The following is a 24,621-nucleotide window of genomic DNA, read 5'->3' on the forward strand; positions in this document are numbered from 1 at the left end:
ACACACACCCTCATATTCACACACACACCCCCACCACACACCACATATACCGGCAGTCCCCAACCTTTTTGGCACCAGGGATCGGTTTTATGGAAGACAGGTTTTCTGCAGATGGGAGTGGGCTGGGGGAGGTTTCAGGATGATTCAAGCACATTCCATTTATTATGCACTTTATTTCTATTATTATTACATTGCCATATGTAATAAAATGACTGTACAACTCATCATCATGTAGGATCAGTGGGAGCCCTGAGCTTGTTTTCCTGCAACTAGACAGTCCCATCCAGGGTGATGGGAGACAGTGACAGATCATCAGGCATTAGATTCTCAGGAGCAGCATGCAACCTGATCCCTGGCATGCGCAGTTCACAACAGGGTTCACACTCCTGTGACACTCTAATGCCACTGCTGATCTGACAGGAGGCGGAGCTCAGGCAGTAATGCAAGCCACAGGGAGCGACTGCAAATGCAGATGCTCACCTCCTGCAGTGCGGCCCCGTTACTAACAGACGGTGGACTGGTACTGGTCTGTGGCCCAGGGGTTGGGGACCCCTGGTATACACCACACACTGTCACACTCACCCACACCACATTTCTCACATACTCTCCACACACCACATACCGCACACATTCTCACACTCACGCACCACTCACACCATAAACTACATACACATTATACGGATACTGCACACCACACACAACACAAACACATGCACACACACATACCACAACAGGCACAGGCACCCATGTACACACACAAGGCTTTCTACCACCCACTCATGTGTGACCTCAGGCAACCTTTTGGAGCCCCCCACGCCCCTGGGGGCTGCACGTGGGCAAGGTAGGAGGCTCTGCAGGTGAAATGCACAGCCCCCTGACACCCATCCTGCCAGACAGCCTCGTCTTAGGGGCCAAGGTGTGGCGGGAGGGGGTCTTAAGTTAGCGTATCATTCACTCAAAATTACCATCAAAGTCCCTGGGGTGACCCCTGCCATTCAGCAGACTCAACTCTGTGTATAAACTTTGGGTCTCTGCTGAGCAAGGAACAGGGCAGGACCCTGGCGTTCCACCCTCAGGAAAGCTGCCCAGGTGCTAAGGAGTAGGAGTGCAGGGAAGGAGAGTGGTTCCTTGCTGCCTTCGCCATCTTAGTTTTAGGCCTTGGAGCCATCTCACCTGGCCACCAGTGCTTGCTGCTATGAGGATTTAGCAAAGGGGCTGGCTAGGACCTAAATGCTGGGTCAGCTCCACGTGCCTTTGAGGCCAACCCACTGCAAGAGCTGGAGAGATGGAGGGATGGGCCAGCTTTGATCCACTTACACCCATCCGCAGCCCAAATGCCACCAAGGCCTCCACCTTGATCTGTTCCCACACCTGGCCCTCAAGGATGGAAAGGAGGAAGGAGGAACTTCCAGGTTCAACGACCTTTTTTTTTTTTTTGAGACGGAGTCTCGCTCTGTCACCAGGCTGGAGTGCTGTGGCATGATCTCGGCTCACTGCAACCTCCGACTCCCTGGTTCAATCTATTCTCCTGCCTCAGCCTCCCGAGTAGCTGGGATTACAGGCACGTGCCCGCATGCCCAGCTAATTTTTGTATTTTTGTATTTTTTTTTTTTTTTTTTTTTGAGATGGAGTCTCGCTCTGTCGCCCAGGCTGGAATGCAGTAGCGCAATCTCGGCTCACTGCAAGATCCGCCTCCCAGGTTCATGCTATTCTCCCACCTTAGCCTCCAGTGTAGCTGGAACTACAGGTGCCCCCACCACGCCCGGCTAATTTTGTTTTTGTATTTTTAGTAGAGACGGGGGTTTCACCGGGTCAGCTAGGATGGTCTTGATCTCCTGACCTCGTGATCCACCTGCCTCAGCCTCCCAAAGGCTGGGATTACAGGTGTGAGCCACCACGCCTGGCCTGGATCAACGGCTTTAAGGAGCATTTTACTCATCACCGCCTGGCCTGGGAGGCTTTCACAAGGACAGATGAGCCTTGGTTCTCACTGCCGTGCCTGGCCCTGCCTTCTCGGGTCCCCTTGAGCATCACCCCCACCACGGCCCACCACTTACGCTGGTTGGTGCGGATGGGGTCCGACCACAGGGTCTGGTCTTCTACCAAGCCCGTGGACATATTGACCAGGACATACTTGAACCTGGAAGGAGATGGAGCCAGGGTGACTTTTATGCTTCCTGTGATCCCCAGCCATAGGGAGGTGGTGGGGGGACATAGGATGGCCTAGGGGTGGGAGACGGTGGCGGGTTCCTTCCAGGAGATGGAAATATAGACGGCTACTGAGTGGGCTCTGGGCAACAGGACAGTGCTGAGCTTGGCCACTAGGACCCCCTGTACCCTTCCCCAGCGTAGCTGCCACCTCCTCCATCCATGCAGCCTTCAGAGTCAGAAGCCGTTCTTCTAGGTGCTCCCTCTTAGAACTCCCCTCCATTTCTTTCCTCCATGTAACACACATGGTATCGTTGCTGAGCACTAATGCATCTGTCTTCCTTGCATTTCTGCCTTCCGCTACTCCAAGCCTACTCCTTGGCATCATAAAGAAAACTTAAAAAGAAAAAGGCTGAGGCTGGGTGTGGTGGTTTACACCTGTAATCCCAACACTTTGGGAGGCCGAGATGGGCAGATCACCTGAGGTCAGGAGTTCGGGACCAGCCTGGCCAACATGGCAAAACCCCGTCTCTACTAAAAATACAAAAACTAGCTGGGCATGGTGACAGGCACCTGTAATCCCAGCTACTCAGGAGGCTGAGGCGGGAGAATTGCTTGAACCCAGGAGGCAGAGGTTGCAGCGAGACAAGATCGCGCCATTGCACTCCAGCCTGGGTGACAGAGCAAGACTCTGTCTCAAAAAAATATAAATAAATAAAAAAGAAAGAAAGAAAAAAGAAAAAAGCTGAGGCTGGATGCAGTGGCTCATACCTGTAATCCCAACACTTTGGGGGGCCAAGGCCAGAGGATCCCTCAGAGACAGAGGGTGCAGGGAGCTGAGATTGCATCACTACCCTCTAGCCTGGACACAGAATAAGACCCTGTCTCTAAAAAAAAAAAAAGAAAAGAAAAGAAAAAAAACCTGGAATAATATCCATCATAAACCCTGCTGCCCTTGTACAGGAGCTATATTTTAAGTGCAGAAACCCCGCAACAAGTATTACTAATCACAAAAGAAGACTGGGCAATGCAGTACGAAATAGTCACAGCCTACTTAAGGTCTCATACACAGTCACTTTAAAATGATGGATGCTCTGATGACAAAGACATCTACAGCCTGTAGCTTAACACGCAAATAAAAATTAAGATCCTTGAAGTCTCACCCAGGCCAGGTGCGGGGGCTCATGCCTGTAAGCCCAGCATTTTGGGAGGCCAAGGCAGGCGGATCACCTGAGGTTGGGAGTTCAAGACCAGCCTGACCAACATGGAGAAACCCTGTCTTTACTAAAAGTACAAAATTAGCCGGGCATGGTGACGCATGCCTGTAATCCCAGCTACTCGGGAGACTGAAGCAGGAGAATCTCTTGAACCCAGGAGGCGGAGGTTGTGGTGAGCCAAGATTGCACCATTGCACTCCAGCTTGGGCAACAAGAGCGAAACTCCGTTGAGGCTGCTAATGGCAAGGCTTTGGTAGGGTTTCTGTTCACGCTGGGCCCCAGCTTTCCACTAGGCAAGCTTCCCTCTCTGGCACAGTTTCCTTTCCTGTAAGACAAAGGGGTTTGGGTGGGTGACTCCCACACATGTAGATGGGCCAGGGCCAGCTGCATAATTTGTGGGGCCCAGAGCAAAATGAAAATGTGGGCCCTTGTTCAACAATTAAGAACTTCAAGATGGGCCGGGCATGGTGGCTCACGTCCGTAATCCCAGCACTGTGGAGGAGGCCAAGGCAGATGGATCATTTGAGGTCAGGGGTTCGAGACCAGCTTGACCAACATGGTGAAATCCCATCTGTACTAAAAACCCCAAAAATTAGCTGGGCGTGCTGGTATGCACCTGTAGTCTCAGCTACTCAGGAGGCTGAGGCAGGAGAATTGCATGAACCTGGGAGGTGGAGGTTGCAGTGAGCTGAGATCGTGCCACTGCACTCCAGCTTGGGAGATGGCAAGACTCTGTCTCAAAAAAAAAAAAAAAAAAGAAAGAAAGAAAAAAATAATTTCAAGACGGTAGTTGCAGAGCATCAGTCCAAGAGGGGCCCTTCTGAACTTGAGGCTCAGCGTGGCCTGCCTAGAACCTGGGATGCGCTCAGCATATGAGCTCTCGAGAAATGTGGCTGCTCCTGTTTTGCCCCTGCTCTCCCTTGTCAGGACTGGGGAACCGCTGCTCTCCTGTAGCAGTTTGTTTACACCCACCTGTACTCCGTGGCTGCCGACAGGGGTGGGTTACAGAGGCCCTGGAAGTTGGGGTCCCACAGGCAGGTCCTGTTGGCGCCCACCCTGACCAGGTATGCATTCAGGATCTGTGAGGCCTGGGACACATCCCCAATGGCATCCAGGCTGGGCAGGTCACTGCAGGGGATCAGGTCAAAGGCCATGGCTTTGTAGGGACCTGTCCTCCCACCCTCTGTTTGTAGGAACGTTGAGTCCAGTGGGGTCTTGGCGCTGTCTTGCACTGAGGCATTCCTGGAGCCGGCTGCAGAGGCAGTGCAGGAAGTGAGGCTCCTGGCCACTCCGGCTCAGCGGCACTCACTCAGTTATTCATCAAAAGCCCCGATCATCCTTTCTGCCCCAGCCCTGTGCTGGGGTCACAGGCATGGGGCTAGCTTAGTCTCTGCCCTCCCAGTGCAATGTGGGAGATGGACAAGGATCACCTCCCTGCTTTGGGCACTGTGTCTGACTCTCGCCTTATCTTGTGACATTCCTGCAACCCCCCATTCCCAACAGACCTTTGTCACTTCATTGCTGAAAGCCCTGGATTTTCTGTTGTGTACAATGGGAAAGGAGGGTCATATGACCAAGGGAAATAATGTGTAGGCAGGTCCCAGGTCTCCTCCTTACTAGATGGGTGACCTTGGACAATGTACTCTACCTCTCCAGACCCTAGTCTTCTATGAAATAGGAGAGAAATTCCTCACAGTGCCCAGAGATCAGGCACTTTAGTTTATAGTCAATAAACACGTGCTGAAAGAAGAAAATGATGGCCCTGAACGAGCTGTTGTAAATGACTGGCTGCTAGAAATGCAAGAGTTGATGTTGGCTTGTCTCAGAAGCTCAGGATCCCCTCCAGGGAAGGGATCGGGGGCTGGGCCAGAGCAGCAGGTCCAAATCCACGGTGTTGCCTCAAAAACACCAACCTCGAGCCACCTTGCGAAGCCTCAGGAAGGACCTTGGGCTTGGGGACTAGAGAGATCAGGATTCACTCTCCCACTCCGGGAGCTCCAGGGGCTTATTCCACCCCTCTGAGCCTTGATTCCCTGCTCTGTCATGGGGATTGGTAATAGCTACCTTACAAGCCGGTTGTAGATATTAGCTCTACAGTGTGCAAAGTGCCCAGTATGGTGTAGGTACTCAGTGATTGCTGGTATTATTACTTCTCTCACTAAATGGATGTCCCTGCAAGGCAAGGACAGGTCTGTGACTGCAGCACCCAGCCAAGGGCTGGCCCAGAGTAGAAGCCAGGGCATGCTAATAAAGAGAGTGGGTAGTTTAATGAAACGACTATAGGCGTGGAGGGTTCCTCTACCTGCCTCCTTCCCTCCTCCCTGCAGACAGGTCAAAGCCCCTCTGGAGTAGCCAGAGGGAAGCAGGACCCTTACCTGAGTCAACCAGGACGTACAGGTAGACCTTGTGGGTGCCAGTGAGGGCCTCTGAGCTGTCAAACATGCAGAGAGGCTTTTCCAAGGCCACAGTGGTAAGTGTGGGGTTGTTGGTGGCGAAGGTCACACTGGCCAGTTGGGGCTGCAGGTTCACAGCTGGAGGAGGCAGTGAGGATGGGAACTCACCCCCGGCAGAACTGTCCACACCCACTCTGCTTGCAGTTACCACCTGCCGTGTGCCAGGCCCTGGGCTTCACCCACCCCTGGGCCACTGCATAACCTGTCTCAGACACTGCTCCTGCCCAGTCATCCTGCTCAGAAATGGGGCAGTGGGGCCAAACTGCTGCCTTTTGTCCCTGCTGCAGACACTCAGTTGCCAAGAACTCCATTGCCCCTCCCAAGCATCTCTCCGCCCCATCGGCCCAGCCCTCCTCCATCCCAAATTCCTCACCTGGAACCTAGTAACACCGTCCCCACCACATGCAAATCTGACTGTCTCCTTCTCCTGGCCCTTCCATGGTCCCCCAGCGCCCCCTGACGAAGTCCAGCCTCTCTGGAAAGGCAGTGAGGTCCTGAAGCTCTGGGCTTTGCTTTATTGGGCCTCCAGCCTCACCCCTTCCTCCACAGGCTCCCCTTATCCCACACTCCAGCCGGTCCCACGGACTGGCAATTCCCAGGACAGCCAAATGCTGTCTCCCACCTCCATGACCTTGCCCATGTGCCTTCCTTGGCCGAAATATCTCTTTATCTGCCCCCATCCAGGTGTCACCATGGGTCCGGGGCTAGTCCCTTCTCTGCCCTCCCGCAGACCCCCTGCATGTTGCTCTCTTGCAACACACATCGCAGGGCTGCAGCCATCCGTGAGCCCTCGGATTCCCACCAGAGGACGCACGTAAACGTTGGCTATCACTATTATTCATAATAGTAGTATCTGGGTCCCCAGCGCCAGAAATCAGGGTCCAGGCGGCGGGCGCCCCAGGACACAGTTGCCGCCTCTCTCTGAGCTCAGCCTCCTCCTGCCCTTCCCTGCCTACCCGAGCCGAACCGCAGGCAGCCGAGGGCCAGCAGGACCCAGAGCAGAGGCATCGCCCGGAAGGAGCCGCCAGAGCGCGGGGCGGGCGGTCCAGCGGGCGGGCGCGGGCACCTGACCTCTCCCCGCCAGCGCACCTGGCTGCCCTGGGCCCTCGGCGCGCCCCGCCCCCGCCCAGGCCGGCCAATCCGCGGCCTCCTCGCGCGCTATTTACATACGGCCCTGCCCGGGGCTTCCCGGACTCGTGCGCGGTGCCCCAGGGCGCAATCCCACCAGGCAGGACCTCCCCGAGCCTGCATCAAAGCGCCTACTGTGTGCTCAGGCCAGGGCAGCCCTTCCACAACGTCTCTCACCAATGAGACCTTGGGGGTAAGTTACTATCACTTGGAGCCTCAGTTTCCATACTGTAAAATGACGCTAATTCCTACAACTATTTATGGAGGCTCTATTTCGTGCCAAACACTCACTGGGCTCTTGTGAAACAAAATGGGTTGACCAGTAAAGGTGATATCCTGGAAAACGAAGTCCAGGCCTGGGAGCTATCCAGAGACCCCAGTATGACCCCTTTGGTTCACAGGCACAAGCCAAGGCCCAGGAGGCCAGGGGGAGGGTGCGGGGGAGGTATTGGAGCGTAGTCAGGGGCACGGGGACGGGGACTCAACCCCTGGCCGCTCTTGGACTCCTGGAAACCCCGAGGCTGGTGGAACCCAGGAGTCCTGTGCTCAGCCCAGGGCTGCCTCCAAAGGGATGAAGCACAGTGTTAATGCCTACCTCTTAAAGGGGTGTTTGAAAATTGTGACGGACTCCTCACCTGGGCTGCGTGGTTCCTTCCATCACAAGAACCTGTGCACATCTCTGGATGCACCTTAAATCAATTTTACATTTAAGAAATAAAAATAAGTCAACAAGGATAAGAGGAAAAAACAATAGAAGCAGGGCACGGAGGTTCACGCCTGTAATCCCAGCACGTTGGGAGGCCGAGGCACGTGGATCACGAGGTCAGGAGATCGAGACCATCCTGGCTAACACGGTGAAACCCCGTCTCCATTAAAAATACAAAAAATTAGCCGGGCGTGGTGGCGGGCACCTGTAGTCCCAGCTACTCGGGAGGCTGAGGCTGGAGAATGGCATGAACCCAGGGGTGGAGCTTGCAGTGAGCCGAGATAGTGCTACGGCAATCTGGCCTGGGAGAGCGAGACTCCATCTCAAAAAGAAAAAAACAAAAAAAAAGAAAAGTAAGTCAACAAGGATAGAAGAAAAACCAACAGAAGCAGGGTAAGGAGGCTCATGCCTGTAATTCCAACACTTTGGGAGGTCAAAGTGGGAGGATCCCTTGAGGCCAGGAGCTAGAGACCATCCTGGGCAACATAGTGAGACCCCATGTCTACCAAAAAATAAATAAATAAATAAACTTAGCTCAGCCTAGTGGGGCATGCCTGTAGTCCCAGGATTGCTTGAGCCCAGGAGGTCGAGACTACAGGGAACTATGATCATGCCACTTTGAGTTGTGATAACAGAGCCAGACCCTGTCTCTTAGAAAAAGGATAAAGAAAATCAACAGAAACTAATTAATCTCTGTACGACGTGGATGACTTAACCCCACTTGCAAAAAAGAATAAAACGATCTGAGTAACTACGGAGCTGGGTTATGCAGCAGTACCTCCTTGGTGGAGTACACTCTAAGAACTGTGACAGAACCCCAAACCTCACTAGTGAGTTTGTTATTGGCAGTGGGGAGGGTGGAGCCATTCTGAAATAACTTTGGATTATCCTAGGATTGGTGGTACCAGCACCCATATTCTCACTGTAGGATGAGGGAGATTTGGAATTCAGAATGGAGGAAGCACGTGGGGTCAGTGTGTTCCCTTACTGAGGATGTTCCATTTCATCATTTGGTAAAGTTGGCATCTCTGGATTAATGTATGTCTTGTTCCCTAAAAATCTTTTTTTTTTTTTTTTTTTTGAGACGAAATCTAGCTCTGTCGCCCAGAATGGAGTGCAGTGGCGCGATCTCGGCTCACTGCAAGCTCCGCCTCCCGCGTTCAAGCCATTCTCCTGCCTCAGCCTCTCAAGTAGCTGGGACTACAGGCACCGGCTACCTCACCCGGCTGATTTTTTGTATTTTTTTTAGTAGAGACAGGGTTTCACCATGTTAGCCAGGATGGTCTGATTTCCTGACCTCGTGATCCGCCCGCCTTGGTCTCCCAAAGTGCTGGAATTACAGGCGTGAGCCACCGCACCTGGCCCTTGTTCCCTAAAAACCTTTCCCAGGTGGACACGGTGGCTCACGCTTGTAATCCAAGCACTTTGGGAGGCCAAGGTGTGCAGATCACGAGATCAGGAGTTCAAGACCAGCTTGGCCAACATAGTGAAACCATGTCTCTACTAAAAAAAAAAAAAAAAAATCTAGCTGGGTGTGGTGGCGGGCACTTGTAGTTCCAGCTACTTGGACATCCATGTCCTGCCTAAAAGGTTTAACTTGAATCTCATCAATAGGAAACCATCAGACAGTTCTCAGCCTTTTGTTTTGTTTTGCTTTGCTTCTGTCTTTCATGATGTGGACATTTGCAAAGCATCCAGGCCAGCTGGTTTGCAGAAAGTCCCTCCATGTGGATCTGTCTGATGGTTTCCTATTGATGAGATTAAAGTTAAACCTTTTGGGCAGGACATGGTCTTGATGGTGAGTTCTAATCAGTGCTACTTGGGAGACTGAGGCAGGGGAATTGCTTGAACCCAGGAGGTAGAGGTTGCAGTGAGTTGAGATCGTGCCACACCACTGTACTCCAGCCTGGGTGACAGAGTGAGACTCCGTCTCAAAAAAAAAAAAGCAAACTGAATGTATGACTTCTATGACTTCCATTATTTATTTTGTGCTCAAATGTTCCCAGGCCTGGCTGTTGGCAGCTCCTTCCAGCAGCTCTGTGCTAGCTGCTTTCATGCTCCCACCATTCTTTGAGCACCTCTTTACTTTCTGGCACAATAAAATGTCCCGGGCTCCTCTTGACGTTCCCTGTCCCAGCTCTGGAGTCAGCCATCTCTCCAAGGGGCACTGGTGCCTTTCACTGGGGACTGGAGTTTAGAATCTAACAGTGGCAAGGTGTTTCTTGCAACTGGGTATTACTGCTTCTAGGTCTGTCTCAGCGGACCTAGTTTTTTTCTTTTTCTTCTTTCTTCTCTTTCTTTCTCTTTTTCTTTTCTTTTCTTTTCTTTCTCTTTTTTCTTTCTTAGCCCTTCCTTCCTTCCTTCTTTTTTTTTTTTTTTTGACACTTTTTTTCTATTTTCCAGGCTGGAGTATAATGAGGTGATCTCAGCTCACTGCAGCCTCCACCTCCTGGGTTCAAGAGATTCTCCTGCCTCAGCCACCCACCCGAGTAGCTGGAACTACAGGTGCATGCCACCATGCCCGGCTAAGTTTTTTGTATTTTTAGTAGCGATGGGTTTTTGCCCTGTGGCCAGGCTGGTCTCGAACTCCTGACCTCAAGTGATCCACCTGCCTCAGCCACCCAAAGTGCTGGGATTACAGGCGTGAGCTACTGTGCCTGGCCAGCCTTTTTCTTTTCTTTCTTTCTTTTTTTTTACTTAAAAATCTTATTATAGTAATTCATTTTTTTCCATAACTAATTACAAATAACAAAACAGCAGCATTTTCCTTCCTCCATTCCAAATCTCCCTCATCCTACAGTGAGAATCTGGGTGCTAGTGCCACCAATCCTAGGATAACCCCAAGTTGCTTCAGAATGGCTCCGCCCTCCCCACCGCCAATAACAAACTCACTAGTGAGGTTTGGGGTTCTGTCACAGGCCTCCCAGTTCTTAGAGTGTACTCCACTAAGGAGGTACTGCTGGACAACCCACTCCGTAGTTACTCAGATCGTTTTATTCTTTTTCTGCAAGTGGGGTTATGTCATCCACGTCGTACAGAGATTAATTAGTTTCTGTTGATTTTCTTTATCCTTTTTCTAAGAGACAGGGTCTGGCTCTGTTATCACAGCTTTAATCACAGCTCAAAGTGGCATGATCATAGTTCACTGTAGCCTCGACCTCCTGGGCTCAAGCAATCCTGGGACTACAGGCATGCCCCACTAGGCTGAGCTAAGTTTTCGTTTGTTTGTTTTTTGGGTTTTTTTTTTGAGACAGATTCTCGCTGTGTCCCCCAGGCCGGAGTGCAGTGGTGCAATCTCGGCTCACTGCAAGCTCCGCCTCCCGGGTTCACACCATTCTCCTGCCTCAGCCTCCCGAGTAGCTGGGACTACAGGCGCCGGTCACCACGCCTGGCTAAGTTTTTTTACTTTTAGTAGAGACAGGGTTTCACCATGTTCAGCAGGATAGTCTCGAACTCCTGACCTTGTGATCTGCCCACCTTGGCCTCCCAAAGTCCTGGGATTATAGGCATGAGCCACCATGCCCAGCCCTAATTTTTTTTTTTTTTTTTGGTAGAGATGGGGTCGCACTATGTTGCCCAGTATGGTCTCTAGCTCCTGGCCTCAAGGGATCCTCCCAGCTTGCATGTGGATAAAGTGTCATGATACCTGAAACTAACACATATATGAGATTCGAGAGAAAAAGAGATAAAGCAAATTTAGTGTAATGTTAGCAATTGGTAAATAAGTACGGGTAGTGTTCTTGAAATGTTTATTACTGTAGTGTTCTTGAAATGTTTCTGTAGGTTTGACATTTTTCAAAGTAAAAATGTTGGGGAAGAGAGTCTGTTCTCTGTCACAAATGCACTGTTCCCTCTTTGGGTGTCAGTTTACCTTCTAGAAAATGGGGAGGGAGTTTGATCACATCTCAGCCCTGACGTGCAGAGAGCAGATGATCATATCCTTATCTTCAACACACAGAAAATGTCCCAGAGGTAAGGAACTCTGCAACAGGGCTGCGGTTTTCTTCCAAGAATTTTTATAGACTGACATTTCTTGTTCAGCAATTGTTTGTGAACCTGCAGTTTATCAGAGGCCAGCAGGGTTGATTTTATTTTTTTTTTTTTTTGAGATGGAGTCTTGTTCTGTCACCCAGGCTGGAGTGCAGTGGCATGATCTCAGCTTACTGCAACCTTCGCCTCCCAGGTTCAAGCCACTCTCCTGCCTCAGCCTCCCAAGTAGCTGGGATTACAGGCATGCACCACCACACCTGGCTAATTTTTGTATTTTTAGCAGAGACAGGGTTTCACCATGTTGTCCAGGCTGGTCTCGAACTTCTGCCCTCAAGTGATCCACGCCTCAGCCTCCCAAAGTGCAGGGATTACAAGTGTGAGCCACCACACCCGGCCTCGGCAGGGTTGATCTCAAGGCCCAGCCCAGAACCCATAAAGGAAAAATTCCTCTTGTCTCTTGCCTTGTCCAAATATGGAGAGAACATTTGAAGGAAAATGTTAAAACAATAATCTGCAAAGGCCCAAAACTTTGGGAAAGAAAAAAATCTTAGATTTATAAACAGATGTCTACTTCAAAGATTGCTGACTTTTGTCTGGCTCATTCTGAAGAGGAGGAGGTACAGGAGAAATGACTCACTGTGGGAAATTCACTTGGGAGAGACCATTGCTGGTGTCGATGGAGGGGAAACAGGAGAAAAAGGGGGCCTGACACCTGCCAGTGTCCCTTGCTGCTTCACGTGCACTTTCCTGTTTGTTTATTTCTTTTTTCTTTTTATTTTTTATTTTATTTATTTATTTATTTTTTTGAGACAGGATCTCTCTGCATTGCCCAGGCTGGAGTGCGGTGGCACGATCCCTGGTCACTGCAGCCTCGACCTCCCTGGGCTCAAGCGATCGTCCCACCTCAGCCTTTCTAGTAGCTGGGACTACAGGCAGGGGCGACCACACCCAGTTAATTTTTGTATTTTTATAGAGGTGGGATTTCACCATGTTTTCCAGGCTAGTCTGAAACTCCTAGGCTCAATTGATCCTCCTGCATTGGCCTCCAAAGTGCTAGGATTACAGGCATGAGCCACTGTGCCCAGCCCAAAGTTAAAAAAAAAAATTTTTTAATGTTTCCTTTTTGATCAGGCCACTTCTAGAGCACTCAGCTTCAGTCTGACTTGAGGTCATTTATATATCTAGATCCATCAGACCATCCTTCTGAACCCTGGCCTGGAGCACATGTTTGTCCGAGGCCAGAGAAGCAGGAAGTTTTGCGACGTGAAAGGTTAAGCAAAGCCCAGCCCTTTGCAGACCTCCTTTGAATCTGAAGCACGGGGAATTTATGGGCTGGAAATTCTTGACCCAGAAATGTCTCTCCAAACACTGAAGAGGTTGGTTTCCATGACTCCTTCCTTTAGAAGTCAGAGAAGTTGCAGGAATCCCACCGCAGCAAGTGCTGGCTTTCAGTGTGGAGGCTCTGTCCCAGGTCTGCGGAAGCCAAGCTTTTCAGTGCTTTGAGATTCAGTCACTGTATTTATTTATTTGGAGATGGAGTCTCACTCTGTTGCCCAGGCTGAAGTACAGTGGGGCGATCTCGACCCACTGCAACCTCTGTCTTTCGGGTTCAAGCGATTCTCCTGCCTCAGCCCCCAGCATAGCTGGAATTACAGGCACGTGCCACCACACCCAGCTGGTTTTTGTATTTTTTTTTTTTTTTTTTTTTTTTAGTAGAGATGGCGTTTTACCATGTTGGCCACACTGGTCTCGAACTCCTGACCTCAGGTGATCCACCTGCCTCAGCCTCCCAAAGTGCTGGGATTACAGGTGTGAACCATCGTGCCCGACCAGAGATTCAGTCAATTTAAGACAACAAGAAACCAAAACCCCAGTGGAGAAACCCAAGTCCCCGCCTGGTGCTCACCCGTCTATCCTCGCTCCGTGATGAGGATGCTCACTTTGCTCTAAGGGGCCCCCACCTGTCTCCCAAGCTCCAGACCCACATTTCCAGCTGCCTGTCCTGCAGAACATGCCCTCCCTGGTGACCCCAAGGGGCCGCACCTGACAGGACTCTCTGAAGAGCTGCGTTCAGCCCTGGCTCTGATTCGCACTGCGGTGGTCCTTACCTTCGGTTTCTTTTTCAGGAAGATGGGGATACTCCAGGGGGCCCCTTGCAGAAGGGTGGGATGAAGTGCAGTCGTGGGTGCGAATGAGCCCTGTGACTGGGGTGGTGGGCAGCAGCAGGGTCCCCCACAGTCCCCAGGCGTCACCCCCCGCCCTGGGCTCTGTTGGGCTAGTCTTGTCTCCTCCGGGCCATCTCTTTCCTTTCAGGCACCTCTCACATAGAATCCAAACTTACTCAACAGGTGTTTGTTGAGTGCCTACTATGTGCTGGGCACACGGCTCTTCCCAGTGACTCTGGAACCCACCTCTTCCATTCTGATGCTACCACTGCTGCCTGGCACAGTGCATTCGTGTTCCAGGGTTGCTGTAATGAGTAAGGCAGACGGGGCAGCTTACACAGAAATTCACGTTCTCACAGTTCCAGAGACTGGAAGTCTAAGATCAAGGTGCTGGCTAATCAAGATCAAGGGTTCTTTCTGAGCCCTCTCTTCCTGGCTTGCAGATGGCAGTCTTCTCCCTGTGTCCTCGCGTGGGCTTTCGTGTGTGTGTGTGTGTGTGTGTGTGTGCGTGTGTGTGTGTGTGTGTTAAGAGACAGGGTCTCTCTCTGTTGCCCAGGCTGGAGTCCAGTGGCACAATCATAGCTCACTGCAGCCTGCCGCTCCTGGGCTCAAGTGATCCTCCTGTCTCAGCCTCCCAGAAAGCTTGGATCACAGGCATGTGTCACCACACGTGGCTTTTTTTTTTTTTTTGTAGAGACAGGGTTTCACCACTTGGCCAGGCTGGTCTTGAACTCCTGACCTTGTCGTCCACCTGCCCTGGCCTCCCAAAGTGCTGGGATTACAGGTGTGAGCCACTGCGCCTGGCCGCCACCTGGCTTATTTTTAAATTTTTTCTAGAGACAGGATCTCACTTTGTTTCCCAGGCTGGTCTTGAACTTCTGACCTCACGCAATCCCCCCCACCTCAGTCTCCCAAAGTGCTGGGATTACAGGTGTGAGCTACCACACCCAGCCCACCAACCTCCTCTTGTTATTTATTTATTTATTTATTTATTTATTTATTTATTTATTTGAGACGGAGTCTCGCTCTGTTCCCCAGGCTGGAGTGCGGTGGCGCGATCTTGGCTCACTGCAAGCTCTGCCTCCCGGGTTTACGCCATTCTCCTGCCTCAGCCTCCCGAGTAGCTGGAACTTACAGGCGCCCGCCACCGTGCCTGGCTAATTTTTTTTGTATTTTTAGTAGAGACGGGGTTTCACCGTGGTCTCGATCTCCTGACCTTGTGATCCACCCACCTCGGCCTCCCAAAGTGCTGGGATTACAGGCGTGAGCCACCGCGCCCGGCCTATTTATTTATTTATTTGTTTGTTTGTTTCAGAAGGAGTCTGGCTCAGTTGCCCAGGCTAGAGTGCAATGGTGCGATCTCGGCTCACTCCAAACCTCTGTCTCCTGGGTTCAAGAAATTCTCCTGCCTCAGCCTCCTGAGTAGCTGGGATTACAGGTGTGCACCACCACACCCAGCTAATTTTTTGTATTTTTAATAGAGACGGGGTTTCTCCATGTTGGCCAGGCTGGTCTCGAACTCCTGACCTCAGGTGATCCGCCTGCCTCAGCCTCCCAAAGTGCTGGGATTACAGGCGTGAGCCACCGTGCCTGGCCAAACCCCGGCTGCCCGGTTCCATGCTGAGCACAGGGGCCTGAGACAATGGGACCGATGGGGCCCAGGAGAAGTCCTGTGTCAAGTCTAAAGGGCAGTGAGGTGCGATGGCAAGGGTAGGGTGTCCTCTCAGTCAGCAGTAGTACACTGGTTCATCCGTCTCTGGAATGAAGCTTGGATCAAACATTAATTTCTCCTTACCTGGGAGATCTGGAAGCCAGCAGGGATGAGGGCCTTTCCTGTCCCCTGAACAGAGTCTGTTGGCTCAAAATTTCTCTCCCTCCACCGTGCAGACCACTGACCCCTCATCCTGAGCCAGTCTTGGGTCAGGGGTCAGAGCCAGGAAGATTCGTGCAGGCCCTGTGTGGAAGCAGGAGCACCTCACAGCTCCCAAGCGGTGCCCCTTCAACCCTGTAGCAACTCAAGGAGACCATCCATGCCACCCCTACTTTACAGAGGAAGAAAATGGGGTTACAGTGCCGCAGTGATTTTCCCTGAATCTCCTGCCAGATCTCTGGATACGTTCTTTTTTTTTTTTTTTTTTTTTTTGAGACGGAGTCTCACTGTGTCTCCCAGCCTGGAGTGCAGTGGTGCGATTTCGGCTCACTGCAAGCTCTGCCTCCCGAGTTCACGCCATTCTCCTGCCTCAGCCTCCTGAGTAGCTGGGACTACAGGTGCCTGCCCACATCCAGCAAATTTTTTCGTATTTTTTAGTAGAGACGGGGTTTCACCATGTTAGCCAGGATGGTCTTGATCTCCTGACCTCGTGATCCACCTGCCTCGGCCTCCCGAAGTGCTGGGATTACAGGTGTGAGCCACTGCACCCGACCCAGATACATTCTTTTAGTAGAGAAGGGAGTCTCACTATGTTGCCCTAGCTGGTCTTGAACTCCTGAGCTCAAGTGATCCTCCCACCTTGGCCTTCCAAAGTGCTGGGATTATAGGCATGAGCCACTGGACCCAGCCAAAAATTGAATGGATGCTGTGATACCCTGAGTCCAGTTTCAGTTCTTGTGGATGGAGGGCTGGGGTGGGCACTCCTAGGCCCCAGTGATGGCTGCACACTAGGAGCCTGGACTCTAGGCCTCAGTGTATTTTTACTGTTGCCCACCTTCCTCCTGCCTGGTCCATCCCAGGCACTGCCCGATCAGCTGCAGGGGCCTCTATGTGAGTCAGTTCCACCCCCAAGTGGTTTTGGTGAGGAAAGACCAAGGCTCAGAGGGAAGCTCAGAGTCCAGCCACCAGCACGGCCCCAGCAGGGCTGGCCTATTTTATTTTTTTGGAGGCAGGGTCTTGCTCTGTCACCCAGGCTGGGGTGCAGTGGCCCAAACATAACTCCAGCCTCGACCTTCTGGGCTCAAGTGATCCTCTCGCCTCAGTCTCTTAGTAGGTGGGACTACAGGCGCACACCATGGGGTCTTGCTTTATTGCCCAGGCTGGTCTTGAACTCCTAGCTTCAAGCAAGCTTCCCACTTTGGCCTCCCAAAGTGTTGGGATTATAAGCATGAGCCACCATGTCTGTCCAGGATAGGCTTAAAACCTGTGTGTTTGCACCATTTCTGCCCCAGCTTCCCCATCTACAAAACAGGCATGCTTATTTACACAAATGTGTATCAAAGCACAATCCTCTCTGCCGCCTCTCCCAGCTCAGACACAGACCACTTCTGACTTGGTCGTTTCTGACATTGTCCTTTGGCTGCTAGTTCCTATTTTTGGAACATTCTGCCAGAAACCCCAGCTCCAGAACTAGTTCCCTGTCCTTGTCCCCACTCAACCCCTAACAACCACCAGCCTTCAAGTCCTAACAAACTTGCTCACATGGGCTGTGCGTGCCTCCAGCTGTCCCGGGCGGTTTCCTGGGGAGGCTGGGAGGCATGAAGGTTAAACCCAAAGGACTTGCCTCTGTGGTTCTGGGCGGGGCACTTTGCCTCGCTGCACTGTATCCACATGTGAAAATGATAACCATCGCTTCTCAACCTTTTGGCTAAGACCAAATGAAAACGATAACAACCTCTCCCTTGCTGATAGCTCTTAGGATTAAATAAGATAATGCACACAACAATACCCAATTGTGAAGATCAAATGGGGCGGTGCACGTCACAAGCGCTTGGTGACTGAATGCTGGGCATTTGCTTGTTTAGTGGAACCTCGCTTCAGACAACCCACACTGATGCATGAAGCACACCAAGGGGCGGGGCAGGGGGTGTCTTTTGGGAAGAAGCTGATCTCTCACTGCCCTTCAAATCAGTCTGTGTGGCCAAGCTTCTCCTTTCTCTAGGCCTGCACTGTCTCATACTATAGCCGCTAGACAACTGTGCCTGTTTAACGTTAATTAACATTAAATTTCAAAATTCAGTTTTTGGCTGGGTTTGGTGGCTCATGCCTGTAATCCCAGCACTTTAGGAGGCTGAGGTGGGAGGATCACTTGAGCTCAGGGGTTCAAGACCAGCCTGGGCAACATAGTGAGACCCCCTTCTCCACTAAAAATTCAAAAGAACATTAGCCAGGCATGATGGTACATGCCTGTAGTCCCAGCTACTTGGGAGGCTGAGGCAGGAGAATTGCTTGAACCCAAGAAGCAGAGGTTGTGGTGAGCCAAGATTGCACCACTGCAGTCAGCCTGGGTGACACAGTGAGACTCCGTCTCAGAAAAAAAAAAAAAAGAGGGAGCGAGAGAGAGAGAGCACAAGCTCTCCCTAATGAGGGCACTAATCCCATCATGATGGCCCCACCCTCGTGACCTCATTGAACCTTAACTACCTCCTTATAGGATCTATCTCCAAATACAGGCACTTGGGGCTTCAGTGGATGGATTTAAAGCAGACACAAACATCCAGATATTGGGCACAGGGTGGGCAGTGCAGAGTAGGATGCCAGGGTACAGACCAGTCAGGTAGTAGGGTCCCCATGACTGCAAGTGGGTGAGCCAGAATTTGAATCTGAGGCTGTTGGAAGCCGATGCCCCTGTCCTTAGCCACTGTGTGACACTGCCCCTGGCATATGCATTCATTCATTCATTCATTCATTCACTCAGCCAACACACGGAGCTCCCGCTTCCTCAAGTCAGGACCTTGACTGCCACCCCAGAGTGAAGAGTTCTCTCCCAGGAGAGAAGGGCAGCCACATTCTCCCCTGCCCCCAACAATTCAGCCCTGTCCTCCCTCCAGGAGTTCTCAGTCAGGAAGATGGGGGAGAGAACAAACACAGGTGCGTCCCCACGTGCGGCCAGGGTTACGTGAGAGGAGTGTGAGAAAAGAGGGTCTCAGGGGCTTCATGCAGTGCCGTCCTGAGGCCAGGCAAGCTTCGCTCCTTTCTTCCCCACTTCCCTGAGCATGTGACAGCGACCCTGAAGGCCTAATAGCAGTGCTCACTACTAACCCCTACCAAGCGCTTCCTCTATGGCCCACACCCTCCTGAGTGCACCACAGGCAGTTTCCTGAATCATCCTGAGAATCCCAGGGGTGGCTCTGACATCACCATCCCACTTTATACATGAAGAAATTGATGCACAGAGAGGCTGAGTAGTTTACCTAAGGTCACACAGCCATGGAGAGTGGAGCTGGAATTTAAACCCAGGCACTCTGCTTCGTCTGTGCCTGAACTGGTCAGTCGGAGCCTGATGCCAGCGCAGGAACCTGGGGAATGAAAGGCTGAGTATTTGCAAGACTTTTTGAAACCACCGAGTCTGCAAGGTTGCAAATGAGTAAGACAGATTACTACAGGGATAACTGTATTCTCTATTATTCGTAAGAAAATGGTTTTCCAAAAAAAATTTTTTTTTTTGAGGCAGAGTCTTGCTCTGTCACCCAGGTTGGAGTGCAGTAGGGTGATCCCGGCTCACTGCAAGCTCCACCTCCCAGGTTCACGCCATTCTCCTGCCTCAGGGACTACAGACGCCCGCCACCACGCCCGGCTAATTTTATTTTTGTATTTGCATTTTCAGTAGAGACGGGGTTTCACCGTGTTAGCCAGGATGGTCTCGATCTCCTGACCCGCCTCGGCCTCCCAAATCTTTAAGTACTTTATTATTGCTCACAATTTGAAAACAAGTCTCACAAACGATCCCCCACCCCAACTGAACAAGGTAACAGATACTGTGAACAGAGGGAAGGGTGTTAGGTGCAAAGGCTGGGCTGGAAGCTGGCCCGCTAAGGATCAGCTTCAGAGCCTGAGGTTCTGCAGGAGGAAGATTCAGCCCTCTAGAAGTTACAGGTGGGGGTTGACAGGTTGGGGCAGGAGCTGGGGAGCCCAGTTACTTACTGAGTATTTGTGGTCCCAGGCGCTAAGCAAGGGTGGGTGGGGGACAGGACTTCTACCATGGATTATCTGAGTCAGCTGCCTGGGGCTCCTGGCTCCCAGATTTATTCACCTGAAACCCATTCACCACGTGCTCATTCTAGGATCGTGGGTAACCCAGCCCCATCCCGGCCAGGGGACTCACTGTCTACTATCCTAAGAGAAGAATACAGAGTGACAGTGTGGCCAGGGAACCTGTAGGAGCCCAAAGAAGGTGCCTGGTTCAGCACGAGGCTCGGGAAGGCTTGTTGGAGGCGGTGGTGCCTCGACTGGGTCTTGAACGGGGAAGAGATGCCCCGTGTTCCCGGGGGAAGGAACAGTAAGCACTTCGCCTAGCGGTGAGAATTGCAGGGAATTGGGTTTGGGTGCAGCCGGGACCGCAAGGGTGGGCCGGGGCCGGGAGAGCAGGGTCCTGGCTGTGGATCGCGGCGTCGCGCCCCCGCCCCCGCGCCCCCGCCCCCGCGCCCCCCCCCCGCCGCTTACACAGGCCCCGCCCCCACCTCCTCTTTGCCCCGCCCCGCTGGCGCGGGGAGCCTCGCGTTGGTGTCGGGCGCCCCCTGGCGGCGCAGCGCGGGCGGTTTGGCCGGGGAGGGGGCGGTGCCGCGCCCAACGCAAGGCTGACTCCCCCAATTTCTATTAGCATCAGAAGAATGCCCTCTCAGGGGGAAGCAATTGTTTTCGCGTATAATTTCGATACATTTGCCTTTATAGCAGCGCAGTCGCGAGATGCTTTTGCTTTATTATTATTTTTATAATGGAGGGAGGGTCCCGCCCAGGGACTAGCGCTCAGGGCCCGCGACCTCCACGATCCAGGGACGACCACACGGCGGGTGCCCACCCAACTCCATCCTGGCCTCCTTCGCCTCACTTCCAGGGGCTGCAGGGGACACCGAGCTCCTTTCCCTCTCAAAGGTGCAACAAAAACCCAGCGAGCGCTGCTGCGGGCCCGGCGCTGCTGGGGACATCAGGACGGGGCAGAAGCCTGTGCTCCCGGGGTCGCCTTTCAGCGGGGACGCAGCCAGCAAACCCGCCGCGCTGTGCTGTGCTGGGAGAGACGAGGGCAGGAGATGGGGCGGGCGAGGGGGAATGGGGGCGGTTGAGGGGTGAAGGGATGGAGGCGGGGCTTGCATCGGTGGCCTCACCAGAAGGGGGTGTCTGTGCGGTGGACCTGGAGGAGGGGACACAGGGAGGTTGCGGAGACTGGGAAGATCTTCCAGGTAGAGGGAACCGCACCAGCGGCTGTCAGGAGGAGGGAGGGGCGAGGGCTGGGTGATGAGGTCAGCAAGAGGGGGGGGGGGGGGGGGGGGGGGGGGGCGGGGGGGGGGCCGGGGCGCCCGGGACGGTTCTGGAGCTGGGGGAAGGGCTGAGCGGAGGGGCAGGGGCAGGGGCAGAGGTTGGAAGGCTGCAGGCTGGCGGGGAGGGAGAGGGGGACGGGAAGCCCAGCAGTGGCGGGGCATGCACCTTGTCCCCTCCACCCCCTGCCTCGGGCCTCCTCTTTCCTAGGCTCCTCCACTCAGTACCCGCAGATCCTCTTGCCCCGGGTCCTTCCTCTGTGTGCGGCAGAGGGAAGGACCATGCGTGGACACGGGCAGGAGGATCATTTGAGCCCAGGAGTTCAAGACCAGCCTGGGCAACATAGTGAGACCTCATCTCTATAAAAATAAAAGATTAGCTGGGTGTGGTGGCGCGTGCCTGTAATCCCACCTACTGAGGAGGCTGAGGCAGGAAGATTGCTTGAGCCCTGGAGTTCAAGGCTACAGTGAGCTGTGATAGTGCCACTGCACTCCAGCCTGGATGGCAAAGCAAGACCCTGTCTCAAAATAAAATAATAAAATAAAATAAGTCACACATATCTGAAGTATACAATTTGATGAGTTTTGACATATAGATGTATATTCTGTGAATCCATCACCACAGTAAGATAATGACCATTTCCATCACTCCCAAAAGTGTGCCCCTGGCTGGCTGCGGTGGCTCATGCCTGTAATCCTAGCACTTTGGGAGGCCGAGGCAGGTGGATCACCTGAGGTCAGGAGTTTGAAACCAGCCTGGCCAACATGGCGAAACCCCGTCTCTACTAAAAATACAAAAACTAGCCGGTGTGGTGGCGTGTACCTGTAGTCCCAGCTACTCAGGAGACTGAGGCAGGAGAATTGTTTGAATCTAGGAGGCAGAGGTTGCAGTGAGCCGAGATCGCACTGCTGCACTCCAGCCTGGAACAAAAAAAAAAAAAAGAAAAGAAAAGAAAAAAGAAAGGAAAAAAAAACTGTGCCCCTGTCTCTTTGTAATCCATTCTCTCTTCATCCCCGCTCCTCTCTACTCCACCCCACCCCCCATTCCACCCCCAAGCAACCACTGGTCTGCTTCTGCCACTATAGATGAGATTGCAATTTTCAGAATTTCATGCAAGTAGAATCATAATGTGTTCTTTTTTGGTCTGGCTTCTTTCACTCAGTATAACTATTTTGAGGTTCATCCATTTGCTTAGATGACATTAATAGTTCATTCCTTTTTATTGCTGAGTAGTATTCAATTGTAGGATATGCAACTGGATATGCAGTCAGCTGATCCATTCACCTGTCGATGAGCACTTTTAAAATGTTAGCTCTAAAGCTGCTATGAACCTTCCTGTTCAAGTCTCCATGTGGACATGTGCTCTGGCTTCAGTTGGGTAAATACCTAACAGCACAATGGCTGGGCCATGTGGCAGGCATGTGTTCAACTTTTTAAGAAACTGCCAAATTGTTTTTCAGTGGGTGTCCATTTACATTCCCACCAGCAGCGCATGAGAATTCCAGTTCCTCCACATCCTCGCCAACACTTGGAATGTTCAGTCTTCTTCATTTTGGCCATTCTAGTATGTGTATAGTGGTGTCTCATTGTAACATCTCGTTCCCTAGTGACTCTTTTTTTTTTTTTTTTGAGACGGAGTATCGTTCTTGTTGCCTAGGCTAGAGTGCAATGGCATGATCTTGGCTCACTGCAACCTCCGTCTCCTAGGTTCAAGCAATTCTCCTGCCTCAGTCTCCCAAGTAGCTGGGATTACAGGCATGCACCACCACGCCCAGCTAATTTTGTATTTTTAGTAGACATGGGATTTCTCTATGTTGGCCAGGCTGGTCTTGAACTCCTGAACTCAGGTGATCCACCCGCCTCACCCTCCCAAACTGCTGAGATTACAGGCATGAGCCACCGCACCCGGCTGGGACTCATGGTTTGTTGTTGTTGTTGTTGTTGTTGTTGTTTTTGAAACAGTCTTGTTATGTCACCCAGGCTGGAGTACAGTGGTGTGATCTTGACTCTCAGCAACCTCTGCCTCCTGGGTTCAAGCAGTTCTCCTGCTTCAACCTCCCAAGTAGCTGGGATTATAGGCGTGCACCATCACACCAGGCTAATTTTTGTATTTTTAGTAGAGACAGGGTTTCACCATGTTGGCTGGGCTGGTCTCAAACTCCTGACCTCGTGATCTTCCCACATCGGCCTCCCAAAGTGCTGGGATTACAGGTGTGAGCCACCACGCCCAGCTGGAACTCATGGTTTTGAACTTCTTTTCATGTCTGTCATCTGTATACCTTAATTGGTGAAAAGTTTATTCAAATCTTCTGCCCATTAAAAAAAAAATGAGGGCCGGGTGCGGTGGCTCAAGCCTGTAATCCCAGCACTTTGGGAGGCTGAGATGGGCGGATCACGAGGTCAGGAGATCGAGACCATCCTGGCTAACACGGTGAAACCCCGTCTCTACTAAAAAATACAAAAAACTAGCCGGGTGAGGTGGCGGGCGCCTGTAGTCCCAGCTACTTGGGAGGCTGAGACAGGAGAATGGCGGAAACCCGGGAGGCGGAGCTTGCAGTGAGCTGAGATCTGGCCACTGCACTCCAGCCTGGGCGACAGAGTAAGACTCCATCTCAAAAAAAAAAAGAAAAAAAAATGAGTTGTCGTTTACTAGTAAGAGTTCTTTTTATATTCTAGATCATGTTTCTTCTTCCTCCTCCTTTCTTCTTCTTCGTCTTCATCTTCGTCTTCATCGTATTCTTCCTTGTCCTCCTCCTCCTCCTCCTCCTCGTCTCCTTCTCCTTCTCCTTCTTCTTCTTTTTGACAGCGTCTCATTCTGTTGCCCAGGCTGGAGTGCAGTGGCTCATCGCAGCCTCAACCTTCAGGGCTCAGGTGATCTTCCCACCACAGCCTCCTGGGTAGCTGGGGCCATAGGCATGCACCACCACACCCGGCTAGTTTTTGTACTTTTTTGTAGATACAGGGTTTCGCCATGTTGTCCAGATTGGTCTCAAACTCCTGGACTCAAGTGATCTCCCTGCCTCTGCCTTTGCCTCTGAAAGTGCTGGGATTATAACCAGCACGTACCACTGCACCTGGCTGGATCATGCATTTTCAATGGAGGCAAAATTGCCCCCAATGGGAAAAAAAGTGGTTCTTGTGAAGTGAAAAAAACTGTGCTCTTTATGTACAAAGCACAATAAACTCACAATACATAAACAGGTACCTGTGTATTCAATTATCATGGGGGTGATTAGGAAGGATTGTCTAAAAATATTCCTTGGACGAGGAAGGGAATGGAAGAAGGCTGAGAAACTGTTATAGATACAAGTCCTTTGTTGGATGTATGCTTTGCAAAAATCAACAATTTTTAATTTGGATAAAGTTCAATTTATCAATTATTCCTTTTATAGTTTGTGCTTTTTGTGTGCTATTTCAGAAACCTCTGTCTAACTCAAGGTTACTAAGATTTTCTGCTGTTTTCATGTAAAAGTTTCAGTTTTAATTCTTCCATTTAGGTCTGTGATGCATTTTCTAGACTCCTCCAAATTAATTAATTAATTTATTTATTTATTTTGACACAGAGTATTGCTCTGTCACCCAGACTGGAGTGCAGTGGTGTGATCTCAGCTCACTGCAAACTCCACCTCCC

General features: G+C 51.6%; 2 protein-coding genes across 2 annotated transcripts in view; one reads left to right on the forward strand and one right to left on the reverse strand.

Annotated features, from left to right (window-relative positions):
- The window catches only part of LOC111549161 (uroplakin-3a), an 8,406-nt gene extending 1,580 nt beyond the window's left edge, over positions 1-6,826 (reverse strand). The window contains exons 1-4 of the mRNA XM_031934648.1: positions 6,775-6,826; positions 5,741-5,896; positions 4,338-4,617; positions 2,058-2,140 (exon numbers count right to left, since the gene is read on the reverse strand). Of these exons, the coding sequence (XP_031790508.1) occupies positions 2,058-2,140; positions 4,338-4,617; positions 5,741-5,896; positions 6,775-6,826 (571 nt within the window). The remainder of the gene's footprint in view (positions 1-2,057; positions 2,141-4,337; positions 4,618-5,740; positions 5,897-6,774) is intronic.
- TBC1D22A (TBC1 domain family member 22A) overlaps positions 1-24,621 on the forward strand; it is a 509,073-nt gene that overhangs the window by 52,478 nt on the left and 431,974 nt on the right.

Source organism: Piliocolobus tephrosceles, chromosome 19 (assembly GCF_002776525.5).
Source record: "Piliocolobus tephrosceles isolate RC106 chromosome 19, ASM277652v3, whole genome shotgun sequence".
NCBI lineage: Eukaryota > Metazoa > Chordata > Mammalia > Primates > Cercopithecidae > Piliocolobus > Piliocolobus tephrosceles.